This window comes from Anas acuta, chromosome 1 (assembly GCF_963932015.1).
Source record: "Anas acuta chromosome 1, bAnaAcu1.1, whole genome shotgun sequence".
Classification (NCBI taxonomy): Eukaryota; Metazoa; Chordata; class Aves; order Anseriformes; family Anatidae; genus Anas; species Anas acuta.
This window is the reverse complement of record NC_088979.1, coordinates 19,161,921-19,181,799: the sequence shown is the minus strand read 5'-3', so window position 1 is coordinate 19,181,799 and position 19,879 is coordinate 19,161,921. Positions and strand designations below refer to the sequence as shown.

At 41.9% G+C, this 19,879-nt stretch overlaps 3 protein-coding genes across 9 annotated transcripts in view; 2 read left to right on the top strand and 1 right to left on the bottom strand.

Moving 5' to 3' along the window:
* The window catches only part of ZDHHC20 (zinc finger DHHC-type palmitoyltransferase 20), a 319,226-nt gene that overhangs the window by 204,236 nt on the left and 95,111 nt on the right, over positions 1-19,879 (top strand). The gene's annotated exons all lie outside the window — the stretch shown is intronic.
* On the bottom strand, positions 301-1,720 carry LOC137850927 (large ribosomal subunit protein mL63-like). Of its 2 annotated transcripts, none has more exons than XM_068671480.1 (2): positions 1,593-1,720; positions 301-780 (listed from the first exon to the last, which is right to left on the bottom strand). In XM_068671480.1, exon 2 carries the CDS (start codon positions 773-775, stop codon positions 464-466), a length of 312 nt encoding a protein of 103 aa, XP_068527581.1. In that variant the 5' UTR covers positions 776-780; positions 1,593-1,720; the 3' UTR covers positions 301-463. The 2 variants fall into 2 exon arrangements, with proteins under 2 accessions (XP_068527581.1, XP_068527589.1); XM_068671488.1 differs by lacking the exon at positions 1,593-1,720 and adding an exon at positions 1,179-1,366.
* Positions 1,676-19,465, top strand: LOC137850889 (spindle and kinetochore-associated protein 3-like). 3 transcript variants are annotated; one of them, XR_011092884.1, is made up of 10 exons: positions 1,676-1,908; positions 3,670-3,734; positions 4,622-4,787; positions 6,385-6,811; positions 9,542-9,642; positions 10,386-10,558; positions 10,771-10,980; positions 11,168-11,289; positions 16,285-16,568; positions 17,406-19,465. XR_011092884.1 is itself a non-coding variant. In XM_068671396.1 (9 exons), the coding sequence occupies exons 1-9, from the start codon at positions 1,707-1,709 to the stop codon at positions 16,349-16,351; spliced, it is 1,533 nt and encodes a 510-aa protein (XP_068527497.1). In that variant the 5' UTR covers positions 1,676-1,706; the 3' UTR covers positions 16,352-19,465. The 3 variants fall into 3 exon arrangements, 2 of the variants coding, with proteins under 2 accessions (XP_068527497.1, XP_068527512.1); XM_068671396.1 differs by having other exon boundaries at positions 16,285-19,465; XM_068671411.1 differs by lacking the exons at positions 16,285-16,568; positions 17,406-19,465 and adding an exon at positions 12,429-12,836 and having other exon boundaries at positions 1,679-1,908.

Below are 19,879 nucleotides of genomic sequence, written 5' to 3'. Positions count from 1 at the left end.
GGTTCATCTTGATCCTCACATGCCTGATGGGAGATAGTTCATTAAGTAGATTCAGTTGTGTCTCAAGTATGGTATTATACAGAAGTTGCCCTTCAGAAGGGAGAGAGACCAGTAGCAGCCATCTGGTCTGTACAAGCAAATAATCCTTTGACACAGCCTGTGTGTTCTAGCTTTCAAAAAAGTGAGGCTACAGAGAGAGTTTAAGTCACTGCTCCAGTTGGTAACTTGCTGTTTTTTGCAAAAGCCCTGAAGCCACAGAAAGGACTATATTCTTCTACAAAGAACAATAAGAAAACAAAATACTGTTCTGTATGATTACTTTTAATGTAAGATTTTTGTACACCGTACCAAATTGTCACTTATCTGCCCATATTACACTGTATTACAAAGTTACCATAACAGGTACAACAGCATATTTCGTGGCAGTGCACAACAGCTGCCACATACAAGTACAGCCTGTTATTCAAGATGTCCATTTCTTTGAGACATTCAAGTGGTTCAAGTGATCGCTCATATATCTATGCTCAGGGAACTTAGATGTCAAGGAGCTTTTGAGAGCTTCCCATTTTGCACGTCTCCCTTCTTTGTTATGATTGTACTCTTGTTCCTGTGTCAGGTAAGGTCGACTCAGCCAGTACTCATTCTCTGCTTCAGTTTCCAACCTTCGGATCATTGCCTGCTTCATCGAAAGGGTGACCACTCTTGGTTGCCTGTATTTTCCAATCCATTGTTTTCCAGGAATTCTCTTCCGGAGCAATACTGTTGTTAAAAACATGGTACCTTGAAATACAAACAACAAACATGAAACGCCCATTACCTTAGGGACAAAAATAAAGTTAACAAGAAAAATGACAAACATACACGTATTTATTACACTGCCTTTTAGCTAGATGTTAAAAAAAAAAATTACAATTCAGATCCCTGTACATGCAAACAGCCACTACGTACAGTAGACAGTACAATGACAGATATGCTGGAAACAAGATCAGAAAAGGAAAAGTGATTTTTTTTTTTTTATTTAACTGGAGAGTTTATTCAGTTATCCGTAAGGAATAGAGGTACTATTAGGATGTTAAATCTTTGATATTTAACATAATTTCCTCTGTAAATTATTCCTGAAAAACAAACAAACACCACAGCCAAATACCGTTAAAGAAAGGATTAAAGAAAGGATTGACTTCATCCCTTAACGCCACAAGCAGATATCTGCACTGTTAAAATAGCGAATGTCCAGGTCCATCTTCCGGATCTCCCTTTTTATCACGTAATACGTTCGTTATGCCGTACGTTCCTCAGCATTATCACATGGCCTCTCCATAAACTTACTAAGACAATACCCTTGTTTTGGAGCTGGGGAAAACCAACTCTGCAGATAAAGCCAAAGCCCTGCGTTACACCAACCAGCAGAAACTCAGCGCCCAAACACCGCTTCAGACCTCACCCGCGGGGTGGGACAGAGGCAGAAAAGCCCAAGCCAAGCCCAGCCGCGACACGCACGCTCCTCGTTAGCCCTGGCTGTGCCCAACCCCGCCGTGGGGTCACCCCGGGCCGCCTGAGGAGAGCCCCGGCCCCGCTCCCCGCTCCCCGCTCACCCCTCGGGCACGGCCCCGGCCCCGGCCGCGGCCCGGCGGCCCCCACAAGATGGCGGCGCTGCGGGGCGCGGCTCGCGAGAGCTGGCGGCGGCCGGGCGGGGCCTGGCGGCGCCAATGGCGCGCGCGGGCGGGGGTTTGAAGGCAGCGGCCGGTAACGGCTGGAACGGGTCAGCGGCCATGGCGCCCCCCGGCTCCTCTCAGCGAAACACGAGCGTGTCCGGGGAGTTCTTCGGCAAGCTGCGCGCCCTGGCGCTCACGCTGGAGAGGGAGGCGAGGCAGCTGGAGCGGGCTCTGCGCCGGGAGGATGAGGGTGAGGGTGAGTGCGTGAGGCGGGATGAGAGCGGCGCAGGGCAATGGGGGCTGCGGTCAGTGCCTGGCGCTTCGTCCCCGCCGCTCCCTCAGGGTCCCTCTCTGCCCCTGCTCCCCGTGGGGTCCCTCCCATGGATGCCGTCCTTCCCGAACTGAGCCTGCGGGGGCTGCCCACAGGCTGCAGCTCTTCAGGAACTGCTCCCACACGGCTCCGTCCCACGGGGTCCATCCCCCAGGAGCAAACTGCTCCAGCACGGGTCCCCCACGGGTGGGGGCAGCTCCCCCCAGACCCCCTGCTCCTGCGTGGGCTCCTCTCCGCGGGCTGCAGCTCCGGCCCGGGGCCTGCTCCTGCGGGGGCTCCTCCACCCATGGGGGGGCTGCAGCGTGGAGATCTGCTCCACGGGGGACCCATGGGTGCAGGGGGACAGCAATCACACACACACGGCTGTCTGACGTTGCCCAGGCACTGATGGCTGACCAGCTTCTGCCCACTAGGGACGCACAGGTGCTCTCATGCCCCTCAGGGACCCACTCACCCCTCTGCTGACTTCAGTCCCTTACCGGCTGGTCCAGCCCGAGCTTCATCCCAGGCACTCACCCCAGGAGCTGCACCATGGACACCCTGGCACTCCCACCTGTGGTCTCACCCAGCTGCTGCTCTCACGCCCATATACGCACACAGCATAGAGAGCCCTCACCCAGCAAAGACATTAGAAAGGAACTTAATAAGAACACAGAATTGACTTTGCAACCAGGGGCAGGGCACAACTAGATGAGAGTACCAAGCACCTAACCATTTACAAGCGACAAGCCCTTTTTATCCTCTCACCCACCTATTTTCGCATTCTTATTCCTCCCCAGATCACCACTCCCTTCTCACTCCTCTCCCCAGCTGTTGTTGTATAGTTGTTTTTTTCCATTCTTAAATCTGCGCTCCCAGGGGCACAAACAACATTGCATATTGGCTTAGCTCTGCCCCCCCCCTTCCCTACCATCATCTCTGAGCACTTTTGTGGGTGTGCAGGTGAGCTTTTATTACACAACATACATAAATCAAATTTGAGTCTGTATGATAAAACAGGAATCACGTTCTTGCTTTTACCCTTTTAATAGATCAAGACAGGAAAACACATTTTCAGGGCTTGTTCTCTGTATGAACAAATAGTTCAAGGCTCTCATTAAATTTATCACTCTGCTATGTCTTGTCACACAGCAGGTGTCCTCTTCTGCACTATTTATTTGCGTTAATCTTAATTTCCAGTGAAAGAAGTAATATCAGCTTTTGACTGCTGCCTACTTAAGTGTATACTAAGACCTGTCTGCATATAAATAAGGCAGAAGAAAGCAGCTTTTTGTTTGTCTATTTGTTAGTGGTATCCAGATTATTTTATAATTATTATTTCAAAATCAAGCTCTGTAAGGATGAAAATTTAGCAAAATAATGCTTTGCTCTCCACGGACCTACCTACTGCAGTGATGTCTGCTACAGGTAATTTTTTACAATATTAGCTGCAACTCTAAAATAGAAGCCTGTGCGGTTTCTCTGCGTAATTCAACGTACTGTGCAAACTGCAGTCTCGTGCAGTGCAAGGTAGTCAGTTATAAACACGGTATGAACTGTTTTATCTTCATTTTCTGTCTCAATTCTTTCTCTAAGATAGGTCTCTAACGTAGATTACATTCTGATGTACAATGTACTCATGCTAAAAAAATACTAACCCGGCTTTTTTCATTTCAAAACCCTTTTATGTGAACATGTATATCAAAGACTACGAAGAAGAATCTCCAATAAGAGTCTTGCAGGACCTGCACGGTGAAATCAGGACTCTGAAGGTAATGACTTAACTCACTGCCTTCTTGAAAAAACATGGGGAGGTGTCCATAAACTGATGACTCATTTTGATCCTTAAGCCACAATGCAACTCTTATTCAGCAATGACCCTTATTTTTATTCGTTTACCTCTAAATCCTCATAATGGCTGTGGAAATACAAGGCAGCATCCAAGAATTACGTGTGATTTAGAGCTCAGTTCATGAGTTTGCAGTTGCTGTCATCAGTTGGGTCAGCAGGGGGCAAAGTGAATGGAGAAGCTGTAGCTAGCCACACCAGGGCATAGCTATGGGGGTTCAGGAGCTCCCTTGGGAAGAGGCATACCTGTTTTTGTTCAATGGCTAGCATTTGGAATAAACGAAGTCTTCCCAGAACAGTCTGCACTTTCAGCTGTTCAGTTAAACTTGTGGAGAATGTTCTTCGTTTATTTAATAGAAGTAGAAAAATAGGCTTTAGAAATGGACATGTGTGCAAGTAACTGGGAGGTAAGTTACGCTGTAAACTCTGTTTACCAGCTGTTTTGCCCTACATCCTTTGTGTGTGGAAGTTAATGTCCGAAACTGATTGTTATGTAACTTTACTCCTATTTTTAATGGAATACAAACACGTTTCTGTTGGATGGGTTACTGGGAAGTAATTGTTATACCGTGAACTGTCACCTTAATTTAATATTTGTATGTTTTTTCACACTTAATGCTCTGTATATTCCTGATGTTTTCTAGCCTAGTTTTTGGGTATAAGAAAGACCTAAACATGTTGCTTATCCTCATCTGAATTGAAGTTCACTAATTGTTCCCAAAATGCTTAATGTGTTAAAAAAAAAAAAAGAAAAAAAGTGGTGATTTGAAAAATAATATTGTTACATTTCTCCTTTCCTCCTCCACTAAAGGAAGATATTAATGCCAGTCTTGGCAAGAGTCGTTCTGAAAGGCAAGAAATTAATGACTTTATGAAGGCAAGTGAAATATTGATGCAAAGAAATGCAGCAGATCTGGGAATAATAAGAGAGCTGTTCCAGAAATATGGCTACAAACCACGTGTCAAAGTCTCTACAGGTAATATTTTCTGCAATAAAATGTGTGAACACAAATGTAACTTTCTTAAAAGGTTTCTCGTTTCCTAAGGGTATGTTTTTGTTAATTAAGAGGTCAAGTATATCTGTTATTTGCTTTACAATACCCTGAAGGTAAAAGGTTCTGTTGTGATTGGTGCCCAAAGAATAAATTAAACTCCAAAAGCTCACAGTCTGCTCTCCTGACCTGCTTTTAAGTTAGCATTTCTCTTCATTAATAGCTATACTGAGAAAATGTGTTAGCAAACACACTCTCATAACCTGGAGAGCTCTGCTGCTTCAGCTTCTCATGCTTGAGAAACTGCTGTAGATGCATCTAAATTAGTTCATATTCATATGTGGTTACTTCATTAGCTTAAATCACCGTAGAGAAAAATCTTAAATTAATGCACTGCGTAGCACAAGTGGGATGAGAGAAGCACATACAGGGTTTAGGTGATACATAATAGTCTATGAAGTAGTAGTAGTTTGATCACTGGATTGAAGATGCTTCATCCAGTCAGAAACTGCATGCACACCTGTGTGAAAAATCCAGCTGTACAAAATGAGTTTAAAATAATAGCACGGTGTGTACCACACACATTCCTTTCTGCATCAAGGACCCAATCAGTCTTCCAGATGCCTTTGGCAAGGTGCACCTGAACCTTCTCCTGAGTGTTATCCAGTAACTACAAAAAACACCATTGTGGTCGTGGACCATATTCACCCAGAGCTAAACTATTAAGCATTTTACAAAGCTACTGCAAAAGGTTCTAATTTTATAGCGGCTTACTTCCCTTTCTCTCTATGCCTTTACTGAGGTAAATTTATTTAAAAGGTTAATTTCTTTTAAGACGCATCTTTTAACTAAGTGTATTTGCACATGTAATCCCAGTACACATGCAGAGGTAATACTTCTGCCATATTATTTTAAATATTTTCCCCTGCTTCTTATGGCATGCAGAAATTCACAAATCCTTCGGGGCATTTCAGGTTATAGAGCTACAGAAACATACAAGTTACAGCCTTGTTTGTTTCTGCAGTGGACTCTTCTTGTTACCTAAAAAAATAATCTTTTGTGAGTTTTTAGTTACTGCTTAGTAACCTTTCTTCTGCGCGTTTTGTCTAAATAATGGCCAAAATCTGTTTTCATTGCCATTTGTTGTACGTTTTTTAATGAATGTCTGCTCTTGCAATAAATAATAAAAAAATAAGTAATATAAATAGCATGAAGCAAAACCAAATTAATGTATTCAAGATTAATACTTTGTGTCTGTTCCATGCAGAGATAAATTCTATTAAAAATATGTTTGTGTAAGAAGCTTTTAGTTTCATTTACTCCTAGAAATAATATTTTACAATAGATAATTCAATAAGTGTGTGACCTGTGTTTATAAATATAGCTTAGCCTGACATGATATCTGTTTTACCTTCAGGTTTCAGCGTTTTAAAATGAAAGAAGGAACTTTTTTTTAAAGACTATTAGGGGAGGGGTGAGGATTCCTAACTTACTTCATAAATTCCTAAAAGAGAAATTTCTGACATAATTTTATTTTATTATTTTAAAGGTTTGTTTTTGTTTTCTGTTTTTTCTCCAACAGAGGAGCAGGAAGAGGAAGTTAACAGTGATTCAAAGGTGTCTGCCCAGAATAAATCTGATGAAGAAAAAGCAAATGATGTACCTCACCTTCCTACTTGTACTGAGAACCCACCGGTGCCCAGAGACCCGCTGCGTAACCCCCAACTTTCAGATTTTGGTCTTTCACAATATGCTTTCTCTAGGCCTTGGAGTGCAGTAAATGGGCAGCAAGCAGCAAATTCACATCAAGAAAATTCAAAACTCAAGACTCCACTAAAAACACATACCCCCTGTATTTTGCCCAAAACACCAAAATGTATGCTCAAAATGGATGACTATGAGTGTTTAACACCAAAACTTGAACACTTTGGCATTAGTGAACATACCATGTGTATGAATGAAGATTATACCGTGGCACTTATTCGTAAAACTGCTGAGACAACCAAGAAGTAAGTAAATTATTTAAAGTTCAGGTTGTTTCTCTATTGAATTTTCTATAGTTTCTTCTTGCTGAAACCAGGACGTTGCTGTACTATCTTCTTGTTGCTATTGCCCATCTTTTCTTCTGCAAACAGGTGATTTATTTGTTATCTACCAGCTGGTTATTCCTGTGTCCCTGTCTAGCTCTCTACATGTATTTTCATGTACCCTTTGCATGTCAGATACTGATATGAAACACATCTCAGGTGTACTCCTTCCCTTGACTGCAGCACAGTAATGTCTCTTATACAATCTGTTTACAAGGGGAAAATACGATGTATAACTATGATATTTTACATTACTTAACCTAGGATTTGTATTTGAGTGATGCGTTGCCTGAAGTAGACATTACGTTACCAATTTAAACTTTTAAAAATCTTTAGGAATATAGCACTGGAAGACGTTTCTGAAGCATTTGGTTAAATGCCTCACTGTAGAAACACACTGTACTATCTCATTAGTTCTTCAAATAATATTCTGTAAATAGCTTCAGCTTATTGCACAACTTAAGATTTTTTTGGTTTCTTTAACTTCAGAATTGTTTTACTAATTTTTCTATTTAATGGGAACTGTTTTAAATGTGATCTTCAGCTTTAATTATGGCCACAGTTTCCAAACAGGTACATCCGCAAATGTACAGTCCCTGTCTGTGTCTTAGAGTGAAATGATTACAAAGTCCACTGGAGATGTGATTTTTTTTTTTTTTTTTTTGGTGGTGGTGATATCGTTTATAACACTGTCAGTCTTCCATACCCCTAATGATAAATATCAAAATTCAGTAGAGAATTAGATACAGGATGGTTGGTGCTCGTTGCATCGTCATCGTCATTAATGGCCAAAACAGACAGGTGAGCAATAATTGGGACTAAAGTTAAAGCTGCACATGGACTCAGAATCTATAAGTCATTAGAATTAAAATGTGTTTAGCCAGTGTTTGTTTATTTTGCAATGTTGTTAGTGTTAGCATGCAATTTGATTAGTAAGATTGAAATAATCTAACTGCTTCTTATCTTCAAAAGGCATTTGTCTCGCCCCTTGGTGAGCAGGTTCAGCATGTTAAATGGGTAGAACGTTAAGGCAAAAGAAACTGAAGATAACTTTTCTGGATAACGGGTATAATCTTTTTAAACTAGTCTGATGCTCTGGGAACAAACACTACTTCAAGCGGAAGTAGCTTTATACATGTGGTTTCCAGAAATCAATAATTCGGCCTTTCTTGGAGACAGCCCTGCACTATCACATCCCTTACTTGTGCCAGCCAGGTCTCACACCTAGCTGAAATCTGCCTAGCAGCTGTGCATTGTGTGGAAACCATTTTAAAAATTCATCCCAAAGTTCTTTTATATATATATATATATATACACAACTCTGTACATAGAATCATAATTTATTAATACGTATAAATTTATATATTGAATAGAACTCAGTTCCCCAGCTGTTTGTTTTTTTTCCAGATTTTCAGTTCTGAAACAGGTAAAACAACAACATATTCTACATGGAGCTACTACAAAGCTGAAACGAAAAGTAACTAGAAAAGAAAAAAGCGGAAAGTGTCTGAACAAAAGTGTTTACAATGAAGAAGAGCTATTATAAAAATAAAAACTAAAAGCCAGATGGTTTAAGGTATCTGTAATATTACCAAGGAAAAACTGACTTGAAATAGTACATTGTTTTCCGTTTTTATAAGAAAAAAAATCTCAAAACTTGAGGCTTGTTCATCTAGTTAAAATATGCTGCCTCAAATGTGTTTTCATAGTCATAGGCTTTTTGTGGAGGAGCTCCAAATCTGGTTCTCGTAATTAAGATAGTACTAGAGAAAATGTGAAAAATTGCTTAAATGCTAAAAGAAGCATGCATGAAAAATATTTTAAACATTTAAAATACTCTCTCTTAGCTATCTACACATTTTTTCCACTAGAATGTCTTGGATCTTAAAAAGGTTTTCAAAACTTGTTTCCGGTTTTGTGGAATTGATATTGAATGTTTCTGCCCTCAGAAGTCAGTCAGTGAATAACATAAGTAACCTAACTCAAACTTTAAGAACAAGTTAAAAATCCTGTAGTATGCCGAATACCATTAGTAGGTTTAGAGTCAGGAACCACTAGCAAGAGTAAAATAACTTTAGTGTCATGAGAAAGTTACAATTTAATAGCCAACAAAATTGCTTAGTCTGTAAATTGTGTTTCTTCTATGAGTTGCGTGTTGGTGTTACTACAACTGAAAGATTGCACTGAAACATATCTGTGTTCTTAATTTGCCCGTTTGTGGCTCAGAAACTTACAATACCACGTTACACTTCTTGAAATGCACAGACCCAAAATACCAATGGAATCTAGTTGCTATGAGATTTTTTTGCATGGGCTTTCATTGACAAGGTTCTCTTGTTATTTAGAATTTGCAGGCAACAGGCAATTCAAAATGAAATAGGCTCTCCTCCTCACGCATTTGACTCTGATCTGGGAAAACATATTCTTTTTAATACCTTGGATTAAAATCTCAGTATGTTTAATAGCGTGGTTGGACTGAACATGCATTCACATGCTAGAAATTACAGCAGTAGAATCGGAGATAGTGAAGTATTTCAGGAGAAAAAATGTAGACTCTTGTTGATGAACAAATACTAGACTGACTGGGTTGACACTATTCATTTCATGGTGATTTCTTCATGTTGAGAGTTAACTGAGGTTTTTGCTTGCCAGCTTACTTAAAAAAGATGATCATGCAGTGAATGTACCAGAAACAACATCCAAGGAAATCATGGTTACACCTGGGCCAAAAGCAGAAACAACAGATGAGAATGGTAAGTTAAAAATAAGTAAATGTACATATACATTTTTCTCAGAATGCATACGTTAACGTGGTCATTTTTTAAACTATGATTCTTGTTAAATATAGTCAGTTCAGGCCTGGTAATTATTTGCATATTAATGTCCACAAAATGTAACATTGGTGGCTTCTGTGGGAAATCTGTTCAGTGTAAATCATTGCTCATTCTTCTACTGTTATCCATCTAGAATTATTCAGAGGCATCCATCATTTTGTAAGTTATCTTTATTAGCAATGAAAATACTTTTTCCAAGAATATTGCATCTGTTTCAAGCCAGGAAATTAAAAGAATAAGAAAGAAACTGCTTTAAAAGAGGCTAACCAAACAGTTACTTTGACCTTTCAAGAGTAGCACTAAACTTTTTTTTGAGAGGAGATGTAATATACTCTCTTGAAAATGTACAAAGGTCTTGGAACAAACATACAGGCTACTGAGTACATGAAAAACTAAAGTGATAGTGATTTAAGTTGGGCTTTTTCAGTTACATTCAGTAGCAGGACTGGACTTTTTTTGTACGTTTGTATTTGCTGCTGTTAGAGCTCTGCAGCTTGGGTGTTTCTTCATACCAGAAGTGTTATCAACTAAAATGATACAGGTGTTCTGGAGTATGCAAATAAATCCATATAAAGCTAATAGATTTGGGAAACTGAGGCACTGCAACTGGCAATGTATATGTATATTTATCAATTCATTTATTTAATTTTCCCTAATTTCAGGAGCTGACTGTATGACTTCTCCTTTGGTACCTGTGTTCTGCACTCCTGGTTTGAAAATCCCTTCCAGAACAGATAGTACAGTGTTACCCAAGTCACGAGAGATGAACAAACTGCTTCTTCCTAAACATACAGAAACGCCACCACCTCCAGATTTTGAAACAAGATGGCTCAAGGTAGAAACTATGGTAGTAAATAACAATTACATACTTTGATATACTTGTACCATAAACCATTTTTCAAATGTCAATCTGTGATTCTTTTCTTGTGCTATTTTTCCTTATGTCTCTGTAGAAGATCTTTCTAATGGTAATTTTATAAGAACATTTATTAATAACCCACCCCTTAATAAGTTAACTGAAGGCATCTAATACCTCTTTTGCAACAGGTAAAGCCAGGGGAAAAAGTTGGGTCAGTGACAGAAAGTGATGCAAAAGAAAACCAAAGCATAGAAGATAGCATTCCTCCTACTGTGAGCTCCGATGAGTATCTTAAGCGTTTGGGAGACCCTTCTCCTCCTAAAATAAAACAGTACGACCATTTGCTCAGTACTCCTCCACCTCCAGAAATAACAAGGATACCAGATGATGTTCTACAGGTCAGCTAATATATATTTCTCTGAATAGCTTTAATATCAAAACAGTAGTATTAAAAGCGTTTAATTCTATCAAGTATTGTTCCTCAAAAAGAAAGGATTATCTGCTGCTTATTGAAAATGTCTAGACTGTAATCCTGTTTTGAGTTCCTAAATAATTATTTTAATTCCCTTTTAATGTTTGCTGTAGATTCTGTCAAAGTATAATCATAAAGTAGTAGACTCTTCTAAAGACAAGAAAATGGAGACTAAGGCAGGAGGCACTACAAGATTTGAAAGTGATTCCACTGATTACTGCAACAAAGAGAACAGGTATGATCACATTTTACAGATTTGATTATATAATTGGATTTGGAAGAGCTAGGAAGATGCTTTAGCACATTTAGAGATTCATGCAGTTGCTTTTGCTCTTCAGCTACCAAAATAGCTCTGGTTGATGTGACTAAATATCTAGTCTTTGGCATGGTATCTGTCTGCCTTTTGTGTAAAGAACAAATACTATAATTGCGTGTTTGAGTCATCAGAAGCTTTAAAAAATGAAGGAAAACAAATGAAGTTACTTTTACTGGTTTTAACTGTAGGTAAATGTTGCTTTTTGATAATCAAAGCCTCTGAGTGTTTTGTGCTTTCTTCTGAGTAAATTTAGGCAATAAAGCTTAAGAATTAAGAAAATTTATATGAAGTGACGTAACTGATTATGTGGTCCTTTTGGCATAAGGCAGTAGGCACCTCAGCACCATACAGCTGTTTGCTCACCCCTCCCCCCAGTCCCAGTGGGATGGGGGAAAGAACTGGGGAGTGTGAGAACTCAGGGGCTGAGATGAAGACAGTTTAATGTGGGGGGAGGAATGCACAATGCAGTTGCTCACCACCAGTCTCCAAACTTTAAAAAAAAAAAAAAAAAAAAAATCCAAAACACAGCACCGCACCAGCTACTAGGAAGAAAATTAGCCCTATCCCAGCCAAAACCAGGACAGGCAAATAGCAAATACCAATTTCTTTGAAATGCAAAGCCACCTTATGAATAATATGTGAGATGAAATTAGTCTACAATAAACATCAACCAATCTTTGAACAATGGAATAATAGGTTTTAAAAATTGATTGAAATAGAAGTTTTGACAACTTGATCAAGTGTAGATGTTCCTCATCTGTTATACTTGTTGCTTATCTGTTAAACTTGGGGTTACTATGGATTATTTGGGCAAGAGGTACAAGGAAATTATATGAAGTAAAATAATAATCACAACAATTCAGAATGAGATGAAGAAAAGTAGTTTTCTTAATATACTTGGAGTTGGAATCTATTTGATTAATCTGATAGAGTAAAAGGTCTCGTTTTAGCTGACCTCTTCTTTTGTCAGGCAAGTTTTCAATGTTTGTGTCTTCTGCTAATTCAGAATATGATTGAGATGATAATAGGTTCATGAACTCATCTGGATATATTTGCAGAGCCTGTCCTGTTGCTTTCAAGCCAAACGTTTAAAATCAAGCTGAAGACCATATTTCACTTTCATGGACCTTATCACTGAATCACAGAAAACTCAAAAAGCAAAAAGAAATACCGGGAGTAAAGACCCACAAAAGAAAAGTGTTTTGTTTTCCTGGAGAACACTTGATATGGATTAATTCAAACTAATGATTTTATGCATAATGTTTTATTAAAATTAGTGACAAAATAGATCTTATTTTATATTTTTTAATATTGCTTCAAAGAGGACTAAGGTTGTGTATTATGTAATACCTCAGTTGTTTCATGTGATTCTTGTGTTTGCTGTGTACATATGTGTGTATATACATCTTCAGTAGGTTGTAGAGAAATGTAACTAAGTTGCAATAAAAGGAAAGTCCATTATGCTGCCCAGGAAGTAGGCATCTCTGGATGTGCTAGTGACACTGCGTAACTCTTCAAGGCTGAGTTTGAAGAGGATTGAAGAATACTCTGACAGTATTTGGCATCTTCAACAGAATTCACTTATGTGAAGAGCAACTCCTGCTTTACTGTTTTAAAGCATTCAGCCAGGTACTCCTTCATCAGGCTGTCTGATGGACAGGCATTTCTAGCGCTTCTCTTTCAGTTACAGCTTTCTTACATAGACATCATATTAAGTACTAGGCATCTGTTTTCCTTTTGGCAGTCTGATAGCTACAGCTCTAAAAGGTGACTGTCTTGAATACGAATAACTTGAAAATATATTGTGCAATTGCTACTCGTTAGAGATCTGCTCTGTCTTTAACTGCCTGAAAGATTTGTTGGCAGGCATGTGAATGATTGCTTTCCTCTCCCATGCACCACTGCCACGTGTGTTCTGTAAGCGGTGCTGTCGTTTCCAATCGTGCGAACATATCCCTGCATAGCTGACCAAGCTGAACTTCTCAGAGCTGTTTGACACCTTTTGGTAGTCACAGCAGTTGAGATGCAGGTTGTTTTGGTTTGTTTGTTTTTCCACCAGAGATCTTACTCTTGTCCAAAAGAAATCCCAGCTATGTATTCCTGCTTGGAGCCAGTTTGCTGTTACCAGTGTCGGCTAATCCTCTGTGACTTGAGTACTGCATTTACCAGCTTTATGTGGTCTTCCTGTTGGTCTTCCTGTTATTTTAGTGTGCTTTCCTGAATTTTCTGAACGCAGATGGATGTTCTTTGAAATCCTCAATGTGCACGCATCTGGAGATGCCTGAAAGTATTTTCCTGGTTGCTTAGAGGGACTCACTGCTTGGAGGGACCTGGCTAAAACCTAGTAAATGTAAGAGAGTTTTGCGTGTTACCCCCAGACGCTTTCTGGGATGAATGTGCATCAAATTAGCTGGAGAAGCTGATTTTCTACCAATTCTGGCCTGAGCACGGTTTTATTTCCTAGCTTTTGTTTAGAAGTATATATTTTATGTCACTCTTTGAAGTTGACCAATACTTTGACTTCTGAACAAATCTTCTGTCGCAGTTGCTTTGTGTCTGCTTGGAAAACTACTCATCTGCTGCTTAAAAAAACTCTTATTCATTCTACCCAAGTCTTTCAGAGAATGAAGACCAGATCTCCTTCCAGCGTCTTCACAGACTAAAACCACTTAATGGGCTGTGTGCTAGTAATGGAATTTCATGGTCCTAAAAGGGTACAAAATATTCTGTTCCAGAACAAGAATCCTTCCACCAGATGGATTCACCAGCACTAAGCAGCGGGGGGTTTCAGAGCCTGCCTTTACCCTGCACTTAATGACTATTTGATGAATGTTACTTTCTTGCCCTGAAGCAATCCAGATACCCTGAAAGACTCGGTTTAACATCAAATGGAGCAAAAAGCTTGACTACCAAGGACCTTGATGGATTTCTTTTTCCTTTCAACTAATAGAACTTCTAATATGGCTTGTAAGTGTCCCCTAATTGTGAAAACGGCATAGTTCTGTTAACATGTTAAAATAGAAGATCTCTTCAGGATGACACTGAAATCTTAAAATCTTATGGTCTTCTCATAAAATATCCCAAGATGGAAGAAATCTACAATGGTCATCCACACATGACACAAAAATCAGACCCTATGTCTGAGAGCGTTGTCCAAGCACTTGAACTCCAGCAGGCTTAGTGCTGTGACCACTGCCCTGGGCAGCCTGTCCCAGTGCCCGAGCACCCTCTGGGTGCAGACCCTTTCCCTAACCCCCAGCCTGACCCGCCCCTGTCCCAGCTCCATGCCGTTCCCTCGGGTCCTGTAGCTGTCCCCAGAGAGCAGAGCTCAGCGCCTGCCCCTCTGCTCCCCTCATGAGGGAGCTGCAGGCCGCCATGAGGCCTTCCCTCAGCCTGCTCTGCTTGGGGCTGAGCAAACCCAGGGACCTCAGCTGCTCCTCATATATCTTCCCCTCTGGACCCTTCACCATCTTTGTTGCCCTTAAGCTATTAGGACACGATGCTGGCATGAGAGAATGATTTGGGATCTACAAATGAAGTTTTACAAGTTCATTTTGTATTTGTTTTTGGTTTATTTTGCTTACAAAATTACTCTTAATAGAAGTAGAGCTATTGTTTGTACTAACAGCCTCGTGTAAGGAGAAATATTGCTCTGAGGTGGATATAATCAGAGCAGCAAAAACTAGTTTTAGTTTGTCATGCGTGGGTTTCATTCGGTAAGACCTAAGCAGTAGCTTGAGTACTGAGCATAGGGGAGGCACAAGTGGAAACAAGCAGCATGGGAAACTGATCCCTGTTCAAAATCAATGGGGAAAGGTGGTGGTGGAAAGTTTCGGCTAGTTCAATTCATGGCTGTGTGATAAACCACACGCTCAAATACTTGAACAACCATGGATGTGGGCTAGAGGAGGTGAAGGCTCTCCTTAAGCCGGAGTTGCTGCTGGAGCAGGCTTGTTCTACTGCCCATGGAAGTAAAATGACAGGTAAGAGTGGGAATCATACAAAAGAACTTAAAAGTTGTGTGTTGTTTTGTTGTAGGGTGAATGCAATAATAGTACTGGCCTGTCAGGAAGTGCAGTTTGGATAAACAGCAGCTAATTAAGCAGCAAATGCCTTTATCTGTAAGGGTCACCTGAAAACAGGCAAAGTTGGTTCAGAGCATGTTCTGTGCTGTTCCTAATCCTAACTGGGGGCTGCTTCCCCTAGCAGACACTTTTCTACTTTTCTTGCACAGAATTTAGAGGTTGTGCAGTTTTACAGTGGATTGTTTTCACCTGCTGAGCCACCGAAAGCTAATTAATTTTATTTTCTAGTTTGTCTTCATTATGGAAATCAGTAATCTCAGGCTCGACTTCTGCCTGGTTGCTAGATCAGATGCGAGGGACGGGTGAGAACGGGATCCCGTCCTCTAGCAGTAGCCTGCAGTCAGAACAGATCGAGCACAGCACGAAATTGCACTTCAATAGTTGGGACATCTGGGAAGCAACCAAAAAAACATGGCCTTTGGTTTGCCTTCATTTGCGACAGTTCTTAATCTTTTTGCGTTTGTTTTAGGATATAAAACGTGTCAGCTAACAGAGCATTCGCTCTCTAATCCTATTTGTTGTCAGAGGAGTGTCTCAAATTGTTCTGCCTTGGAAGCCCCTAAAAGTGGTAAATGCTCTCTTTTCTTTGAAATATTTTGCCTGAGGTTAAATACAAATATAGATCTCACAAGGAAACGAAGCTTCCCAGATGGCTGTCAAGCGGACAAATGACAAGCAAGGCTTTTACTGCCTCCTGCTGTGCTTTTATTGGTGTTTTTATAAATCACTGCAGCAATCACTAGAGCCCAGGCATCTTGGGTTATTTAAGGCATCATGGATGCTTTAGATTTTCCTTAAGATGTGAAATTTATTTTGTTCTCTGTTCTAGAAAGCCAGTTGTTACTCAGCTGTTCCAGTACTCACAGTGGTTGCATGTGTCCCATCAACATCTGTAACTGATATCGGAGCTGCCCTGGATTTTGGGAGTCCCGTTCGCAGTCCCATGCCTTGTTTCTCCATGGGACAGTAATACAGAGACTGCGTTGTGTATAAGGAGCAGAGACAGCATCCAGTGGCTGCACTATGGAATTGCATGCATGCTGTTCCACAGAAATACAACTTTCTACTAAAAATATATCAGTTGATACCAGCTATTTCTCAATCAACCAGAAGGTAAAACTTCTTGCTATTCCTATGGTAATACCCTCTTTTACAAAGGGGCAGCTGACATAATAGCTGGGAGCTGACCAGGCCTGTGCACTGCTTTGGCCTTGTCTTGTCTAATTCAGGTCAAAAGGTTTTAAAAAAATAACACAAATATGGGAAAATGGTCCATGGAAGAACATGCCCTGTACGTGGGCATTTTTCCTGGGGAGAGATCAAGCAAAGGATGGTCGCATTGCAGAGCACCTGGCAGGAAGGTGTTCGGATGCCTTCATGATGCATTCCTGGTTAAAGCCCTGCAGTTCTACTCCCTGCTGATTGCTCATGCACTTGTTGGAAACAAATGTAAGGCCTTGCTGCACAGTCCTGCCTTTGCTCTCTCCCAGTCACAGGCTCCCGTGCCCTTGGTTGCATCACTGCAGTTGCTGCTGTGGCTGCCTGGGAAGGCTTTCCTGCTTGCCCAGCTGCCAGCCCTAATTGCTGTTTTGCAATTTTGTTAAATTACTCCTGGGCTCTGCACAGACCCGAATCTCTGCTCACCTGCAAAGACACTGACTGGTGCTGGGGCAGAAGGGAAAGGGCCAGGTGGAGGGCGAGCACAGATGTCCTATCTCACCAGCAGTTTAAGCAGCTTGTGAAACCACATCCTTGCATTTAGGCATCGAGCTGCCTTGGCTGTCTGACAGCTGTTTTGGTAAGGTTTCCTGTGGCCACTGCTCCATGACAAGTTCTAGGGCAGCTGAATCAGCTCCTCCTCTTCACCCCAGCACCCATCACTCCTCCTCCTGAGCCCACTTGCAGATAATACTTCTTTTTTTATTATTATTATTTCCTGCTGTGTCACAGCTGAGCCTGCTTTTGAGCAGAGCTGTAAAGCAGAACTTAAGCCTTCTGAATTGAGAGGAGAGCTTGGTGATGGAGTCAGGAACACCTCTGATGCAACAGAATTTACCGACGAAGCAAGTGTGGTTTGTCCTCACCTCTTAAATAAGGAGAGACTTAACCCAGACGCCAGCTCCATCAGCAAAAACACAGCCAGCCTCTCCCAAAACCTCTACATAAACACTTTTATGAGGGTCAAGGCCATCACAAAGGCACACGCCACCCCTGGGGTGGGAGCAGGACCCCGTAACAGAGGGGCAGCGGAATGAGAAGGGGGCTGTGCAAACAGAGCCCTTAGCCTAAGGGCTGAGAGGAATACCAGAGAGGGATTTGACTTTTTTCCCATTATGTTAAACCAAAGCCTGACAAGCAACAGCATCAGCAATTGTTACACAAGTTGTAACAAGGTAATGGTGAGGGGTTTGGTGTTTAAATAAAAAAGCATTTGTTGCGGCACACCTTCTTTTTTATTAAGTTTTTAAAAAGCATTGGTTTAGATGGATGAAATGAGAGGGAAAAAGTGGTTCTAAGAACCAAGTTTGCTTGGGGAAGCAGAGCAAAGTCATTAGAAAAACAAACCTGGAGCAGCAGGAGAGCTGTGCCAAAGGAGTACAGAAACATGAAGCCACATCTGCAGGAGCAGAGCAGCTGAGTTAGCTGAATGCAAAAAGGATAAATGAGGGGAACAGGTTCCTGGGTTTTCTAGCTGGAGCCATTTCATCCTGCTGCACCCTGACACGGGATGGGGTTCTTCCACTTGCGCTGCTACAAAAATAAAACAAGAGGTTGTGTGCTGGTGAAAGCACAGCTGTGAAACGAGACGCTGTGTCTGTCAGTGCTGTGAGCATTGACAGAGACAAAGGGAAACCCCACTTCACTCAGCGGCCTTGCTGAGGGACAGAAACTCCTCGTGAAATCTCGGAGTACAAAGCAAGTCCTGCTGACTGACAGCTCCGGGTGTAGTGTTTGCTGCAGCACGCCGCTTCCTGAGCAGATGGCATTGCTCACTGTTGTCGAGTTCTGAGACCGTGTTTTAATTTCTCCAAACTGCTGCTTTGTACATAATTTGTTCTTTTCAGCGACTGACTTCCCTCCTCAGCATTTCCAGGAGTTTTGAAAGAGACCCGGGAGCTGCTTACTGCTGCAATCGGCAGGTGACAATTTTCACTCACCCTTCCACCTCTTTCAGCATCTGGATGGTTGCATCCCAATGTCTGGCTTCAAAACAGCTGCTGTTGGACTTAGTTGAGTAGCAGATTTTTTAATTTTTTAAAACCCATGCACTGCACTGATTTCTCAGGTGTGTTTCTTAAAAGAAAGGTACAGAAGTTGAACTCCCTTCACTCCTGCACGACATCTGTGTGAGCTGTTGAAAGGCAAATCTCACCCCTGACAGGTGTTTGGCCAGAGGCGCTCAGGGAGGTCAGCTGTGGCTCATCCCTGTGTGGAAGTCATGTGAAGGTGAACTCCAAACTGAAGCACGCAAGCTGAGGGGTTTGCTACTGAAGGCAGTTTTGTGTGTTCATTTCCTTGTGATTTTGCTTCATGGGCTGCTGAACATAAAGCTGAGAGGTTGTTCCCATTTCCCCCTGAGGTGTGCGCAGACCTGCTGCGGGCTGGGAGCCTCGCTGGGTCATGCCTCCTGCCCCAGCTGCCCCTCAGAGCAGCTCCAAGTCACAGACGCCTGAATATTGACTACATTTAATTTCTGCCAATTACCCCTAAGGACATTAAAAGCCCAAGCCAGTACGCAAGGAGGAGGAAATACTTGTATTCCTGTAACTGCAGGCCCTTCTCTGCCTGTGGTAGGAGGCTGTTCAATGCCCTAATTCCACACTGCTTACCCCTAGCAGCATTTATATGATTTTCTTAATCTAGCTTTAAAAATAAAAGGGGGTGGGGAGCACGACATCCCTGCACACAGCTTCTGCTTCTGCCCCTGGGCTGCTCGGGGCCGGCCAGCAGAGGAAGGCAGCCCCGGGCAGCCGCAGAAGCGAGGCGCCTTCGTGTCTCACCATCTCCCCCTGCAGTGATAGAAGGAAACAGGCAAGCGCTGGAAAGCCTCAGCTGCGCTCTCTACCCCGGCGCTGACTTGCGGGGTCACCCCTTCCCTTTCTCCTGTGCCTCACAACCCGACAGTCCTGCAGGGCAGCCGGGAAGCCCCGAGCCCCCCCTTCCCCTCCGCTGAGCTGCTGGGCGCCCACCACCAGCCTCCAGCTTCTCCAGGGGGTTTTAAAGTTTCAGGACACCCTTGAACCATACCTCATTAGCACCTGGCTTTGTCCTGACACCCAGGGATTACAGCAGCTTGAGAAATCAACACTCAGTACAAGACAAAATTACTTGCAGAAAATCATTTGACCAAGGACTAAGCAGCAAGATTTACCCAATTCAAGCCAAAATAGATCTAATGGGCTTTATCGCTTAGATTTGGGTAA

Coding starts and splice junctions, on each gene's coding strand:
- LOC137850889 (XM_068671396.1), top strand. CDS start 1,707: ATGGCGCGCGCGGGCGGGGGTTTGAAGGCAGCGGCCGGTAACGGCTGG. Junction 6,812..9,541: donor ACTGCTGAGACAACCAAGAA/GTAAGTAAATTA, acceptor TTTGCTTGCCAG/CTTACTTAAAAAAGATGATC. Junction 10,559..10,770: donor TTGAAACAAGATGGCTCAAG/GTAGAAACTATG, acceptor CTTTTGCAACAG/GTAAAGCCAGGGGAAAAAGT.
- LOC137850927 (XM_068671480.1), bottom strand. CDS start 775: ATGTTTTTAACAACAGTATTGCTCCGGAAGAGAATTCCTGGAAAACAA.